Consider the following 5,901-nt stretch of genomic DNA (forward strand, 5'->3'; position numbering starts at 1 on the left):
TCTTTGTTTTGCACTCCATCCTTTGGCTCCCGTGCTCGAGCCATTTTTACCCAGCTGGGTATGGTGCCACGTTCAGGCACACGTACCTGGCAAGGTTCAGGGCACATATCTACCTGGGGCCCTGGGGCATGACATCTGTTAGGAGGCACTAAGCAGGGTTTGGGGATGGACCCCAGGATTGCAGGATTGGGGCTGGGAGAGACCTCAGATGCCACAGCCTGCTCCCTCCCCTCCTGAAGCCAAGTTGGGATCTTAGGCCTCAGCAGGCAGGGACCCTTCCAGGCCACAGCAGGCTGAAGCTGCACCAGGATCCTGGCCTGGCCTGTAGATGTCCCCTGGTAGTTATAATTCTGTAACTCTAGGGGAGAAGGGGAGTAGCACTGGCATTGGATGTCGCCAAGGCCCACATTTTCCTGAGAGAAGCCACAAAAGGTGTGCAAATGCCCTTCAGTGCAGGACCCGGTGACATGACATCAACTCCAAGACAGAACCTCACTTTGCAGCACAGGAAAAGTATATCTAAAATGAGCATGTATCAGAAATCAACTGCCAACATTGTAATGACAAAATAAATTCCCGTGAACTTCCATAACCAGGCCGGGCATGGTGGCTCAAGCTTGTAATCCCAGCACTTTGGGAGGCGAAGTGGGTGGATCATCTGAGGTCAGGAGTTCGAGACCAGCCTGGCCAACAAGGAGAAACCCCATCTCTACTAAAAATACAAAAATTAACCAGGCTTGGTGGTGTGCGCCTGTAATCCCAGCTACTCGGGAGGCTGAGGCAGGAGAATCGCTTGAACCCAAGGAAGGCAGAGGTTGCAGTGAGCCGAGATCGCACCACTGCACTCCAGCCTGGGTGACGAGCAAAACTCCATCTCAAAACAAAAGTTCCACAACCAGCCTGGAATGTGTAGCCCCTTTGTGCAGGAATTTCACTAGTCAATCAGTGACACCTGGTACTGGCAGTTTTGGGAGTGGCAGCCCAGGATGGACAGCAGTGGGGAAGGAACCATTTGGCATAAGGCTGCTGGGCTTCAGGATCAATGTTGTTGTCCAGCAGTAAAAATAAGCTATCTACCTATGACTGTGCAAACACCAACCTCTCCCTGGAGTCCCAGCTACTTGGGAGGCTGAGGCAGAAGGATTGCTCCCACGAGTTCCAGTGCAGCCTGGATAACTGAGCAAGACCCCAAGAAAATAACAAAAAACCTCTCCTTCCACATAGGCAAGCGTGTCCACAATTGCTTTTTTTTTTTTTTTTTAAACAGAGTTGCATTTTATTACCTCCACATTTTGAAGCAGTTCATGACCAGCATAGCGCTTTGGGGGCATTTTTTTTTTTTTCCAATAAATGAAAGCATTTCTTTAAGAAAAAGGCACATATTTCTTGAATAGCTTGTAAGAAAAGCTCCCCATCTGTCCCCTCTTTGAGGGAGCAGCCCCTATGGGGACTCACATTGGTACCCCAGAAATATTCAGCAAAGCAACCATTAGCCTCCCCTACTCCTCTCCCTGCTTCCCCAGCAGCTAGGATGAAGGTAACATATTCCTCACAGGTCATTTGATCTTGAGGTCCTTCAAGGCTGACTCCAAGCTCTGCAGGGAGGCAGAACGGACAGGCTGGTTCTCAGCTGTCCGGCAGGCACCCCACTCCCAGGGACCTGATCACCCATCTCAGCCCCAGGACAGCAGAGGGCAGAGAACCTGCAGTTTCGGAGTCTGTCAGAACTGGGTTTGAATCCCAGCCCTGAAGACGGGTGCCCGACTGAGCACCAAGGCCCAGATGACAAGGGGCCGCCCCCAGCCCTCATCCTCTTGCAGTGCCATCTCTGCAGGAGTGAAGGATGGGGGTCACCTCCAGGGAGTGGGGATGGGGGGAAAGAGTTGACCTGGGGGGCACAGCGGGAAGCCAGGAAGGGCAAGCCTCACCTTCACATCCCAGATGCTCATGCCGCCGTCCATGCCAGTGGTGCAGAACTGCGAGCACTTGGCCTTGCCCCCGCTGAGCACCGAGATCTGGCTGCAAAGAGGAAGAGGAGCTTATGAATCCAACCTGTGCTGGCGCTGGGCTCAGGCTCACCCTGTCCAGGCGCTCCCAGACTTCTTGGGGAGCGGGCTTCAGTGAGAAATGCTGAGACGGGGTGTAGTGGGCTTAGAAGTCAGCTCTGCTTTTGGGAAGGAGCAGTGGTGTGGGAAGTGCAGGCAAATGGGACAGGACACTCAAGTCCAGGGAGGCAGGAAAGACACATGTGTTTGTGGAGTGTACACAGTGCCAGCAGTGCAGCTGAACAGGACAAAAAAGGAGATGAGGGTGGGGGCAGCCAGGGACTAAACTGACAGCCGGGCAAAGGTGTTCCGTCTGAGGAAGCCATCGGATCTGGCGGCCACAGGAGGTTTTACAGGCCGAAGGGCTTGGCCAGTCTTGCCATACAGCTCCCTCTGATTCGCCGTGGGGTGGATGCGTGTGGCTGGCAGCTTTTGGGCTTTGGAGAGCCTCTTTTTCCCCATCCCACCCTAGATCCTTAGAAGGCTGCAGAGAGACCCTCAGCTCCGCCCCCACCTCGCTGAGTACTAGCAACAGACCCACTCCAGCTGTGACCCCGCCCAGGACACCCGCTGGTCACTGCCTGACCACCCCACAGAACAGTCCCCACCCAGCTATGTCCGGGAAATGCAGAGCGAGGCTAGCTGCTCAGCCCCTATCTGATGCTATTTTTATGCAACCTAAAGAGGTCGACTCCGTCTTTTATGTCGGTCCCACCGTGTCCCTCCCGGGCTCCACTAGCACCTGAGCTGCTATGGTGAGATCGAGACGGGCCCCGCCCACAACGAACGTTAATCCTACAGCGAGTCGAAGCCACTCCCTACCTTGGGCCCACTACGCCCCCTCTGCCGCCCCACGTGGTTATAGCGTCGAGGCCCCGCCCACAAACAGGCCCCGTCCCCTAGTCCGGGCCTGCCCCTCATCCGACGCCGTTCCCGCGCAGCGAGTAGAGGGCAGGCCTACCCTCTCTCCGGGCCCCCAGTCCTCACCGTCCCAGCACAACGCCCCAGTAGGAAGAGTCCAGACCCCTTCCTCACCCGACGCTGCTACTGGGCGAGTCGAGGCCCCGCCCCCGCCCTCACCTGACGCTGTTCTTGTGCAGCGAGTCCAGGCCCGCGCCCGCAGTCGTGCCGCCCTCCGAGCTAGCCTTCTTGTCGAGGTTCTGGAAGCGCTCGCGGGCCGTTAAGCCACGCTGCGAGCTCTGCTTGGGAACGTCCAGCCGCCCGCCGAAGCTCAGCATCCCCGCAGCGGCGTCATAGGTGAACAGCACTGGGAAGCAGTCGTGGCCCTGAGCGGGGAGGCGGGGACCATTGGAGCGCTGCCGAAGGGGAGGGCAGGCGGGCATCTGGCGGCCCGGAAGGCAGATGCCAGCTCAAGGACACAGACGGGCCACAGCGAGGGAGGCCCGAATAGCAGGTGTATCAAAACCAGGGCCATGCTGGGGGCTGCCACCTCCCCCAGCAAGGCCAACATTGGGACTCCCTGGGAGCCCAGGCGCCTTCTGTCCTGCCCAGCCAGTTACACCTGCTCTAGGGGAGACCCCTGCAGCTGGTTGCTTTTCTAGGCAAAAAGCAAGCCTGACCTGACCCTGGCATCCCCGTTATGTTTGCAGAGGAGTGAAAAGGGATTTGACAGATGTGGGCAGACGGGAGGGAGAGCAGTGCCCTTCCCGGACACCTGGAGGAACTGCACACCCCGAACTCCTGCCCTTTGCATTAGGCGTGGCCTTGCCATTGCACCTGCCAATAAAATGTGGGCAGAAATGTTCAGACCCAGGGCATGATTCCACAGGTTCCGGCTCCCTCGTGGCATCTGGGACAGCATGCTGGGGACAGCCTCCATCAGAGCCCCTCACAACACCCACACTGGACATAAAATGTGAGCAATAAGTAAATCTCTTTTTTCTTTTTTTTCTATTTTTGAGATGGAGTCTCTGTGGCTCAGGCTGGAGTGCAGTGGCACGCTTGGCTCACTGCAACTTCTGCCTCTGGGTTCAAGCAATTCTCCTGCCTCAGCCTCCCAAGTAGCTGGGACTATGGGTGCCCGCCACCACACTTGACTAATTTTTGTATTTTTAGTGGAGATGGGGTTTTGCCATGTTAGCCAGGTTGGTCTTGAACTCCTGACTTCAAGTGATCTGCCCTCCTCAGCCTCCCAATTTGCTGGGATTACAGGCGTGAGCCACCAGGCCTGGCTTTTTTTTTTTTTTTTTTTTCCCCCGGAGACAGTTTCTCTGTTGTCCAGGCTGAAGTGCAGTGGTACGACCACAGCTCACTTCAGAAGCCTCAACCTCCCAGGCTCAAGTGATCCTCCTGCCTCAGCCTCCCAAGTAACTGGGATTATGAGATTACAGGTGCACCACCACACCCAGCTATGTTCTTAACTTTTTGTAGAGACAAGGGTCTCACTATGTTGCCTAGGCTGGTCTCAAACTCCTGGCCTCAAGTGATACTTCCACCTCAACATTCCCAAAGTGCTGGGATTTTAAGCATGAGCCACTGCACCTGACCAAATCTTTACTCTGTTAAGCAACTGTAGCCAGGAACTTTTGGTTACTGCAGCATAATCCAACCTGTTCTGCCCAACTCTGGTACATGAGAGAATGCAAGGAAGAAAAAAGGAGGGAGGCAGGAGAAAGGAGGGAAGCTGGGCTCTCTGCTGTGACCACACTCCCTCCCCATTCCTCACCGCTGCCACCAGGCTGTTGTCTGTGATGAAGGTCAGCGCCAGCAGCGGTAGCGTTTCAGAGGCCAGAGTCGCGACGCTGAGGGGAGACAGCTGTCGGTCACACTGTCCCGCTCCTCTGCACTCACCTCCTCCCCCAGGATGGCCTGTACTCACGCCATCTTCTTGTCAGCATCAGCCAGGCACACGGTGCTGTCGTGGCTCACCCAGGCCACGCGGCTCCCACTGGCTGAGAAGCAGACGCCATGTACCCAGCCACAGCTACTGCTGGATTCGAACATCAGCTCCCCAAAGGGCATCTTGGAGCCCCATGGGGTGGGTGCCGGCCGTTCCTCCACCTCCTTGATGTAGGCTGAAAAGATCCTACCGGGAGAGGCAAAATAGAGGTAAAGTAGCCAGGCATGGTGGTGTGCACCTGTACTCTCAGCTACTCAGGAGGCTGATGCGGGAGGATTGCTTGAACCCAGGAGGTCAAGGCTGCAGTGAGCTGTGATTGCACTACTGTGCTCCAGTTTGGGCAACAGAGTGAGACTGTCTCAAAATGAAAAAAAATCTTTTTTAAAGGGTTAACAGGTGCCTGGGCATGGTGGCTCAAGCTTGTAATCCCAGCACTTTGGGAGGCTGAGGCAGATGCATCACTTGAGGTCAGGGGTTCGAGACCAGCCTGGTCAACATGGTGAAACCCCATCTCTACATTTAAAAATACAAAAATTATCCGAGCGTGGTGGCGGGCGCCTGTAGTCCCAGCTACTCAGGAGGCTGAGGCAGGAGAATCGCTTGAACTCAGGAGGCAGAGGTTGCAGTGAGTCGAGATGGCACCACTGCACTCCAGCCTGGACGAAAGAGCGAGACTCTGTCTCCAAAAAAAGAAAAAAAAAAAAATCCCAGCCGGGCGCGGTGGCTCATGCCTGTAATCCCAGCACTTTGGGAGGCCAAGGCGGGTGGATCACGAGGTCAGGAGATTGAGACCATCCTGGCTAACACAGTGAAACCCCATCTCTACTAAAAATACAAAAAATTAGCCAGGCATGGTGGTGGGTACCTGCAGTTCCAGCTACTTGGGAGGCTGAGGCAGGAGAATGGTGTGAACCCAGGGGGCGGAGCTTGCAGTGAGCTGAGATCGCGCCACTGCACTCCAGCCTGGGCGACAGAGCGAGACTCCCTCTCAAAAAA

At 55.7% G+C, this 5,901-nt stretch overlaps 1 protein-coding gene across 2 annotated transcripts in view; it reads right to left on the reverse strand.

The window, feature by feature from the left end:
• Window positions 1–1,244: 1,244 nt before the first annotated feature.
• ARPC1B (actin related protein 2/3 complex subunit 1B) overlaps window positions 1,245–5,901 on the reverse strand; it is a 20,658-nt gene continuing 16,001 nt past the window's right edge. Inside the window, exons 6-10 of one of the 2 annotated variants that reach the window (XM_025380535.1) lie at window positions 4,885–5,091; window positions 4,732–4,807; window positions 3,126–3,331; window positions 1,929–2,019; window positions 1,264–1,595 (exon numbers count right to left, since the gene is read on the reverse strand). In XM_025380535.1, the coding sequence (XP_025236320.1) occupies window positions 1,557–1,595; window positions 1,929–2,019; window positions 3,126–3,331; window positions 4,732–4,807; window positions 4,885–5,091 (619 nt within the window). In that variant the 3' untranslated portion in view covers window positions 1,264–1,556. Of the gene's footprint in view, window positions 2,020–3,125; window positions 3,332–4,731; window positions 4,808–4,884; window positions 5,092–5,901 lie in introns of both variants that reach the window. The other variant, XM_025380534.1, reaches the window with a different exon arrangement.

This window comes from Theropithecus gelada, chromosome 3 (genome assembly GCF_003255815.1).
Source record: "Theropithecus gelada isolate Dixy chromosome 3, Tgel_1.0, whole genome shotgun sequence".
Taxonomy (NCBI): Eukaryota; Metazoa; Chordata; class Mammalia; order Primates; family Cercopithecidae; genus Theropithecus; species Theropithecus gelada.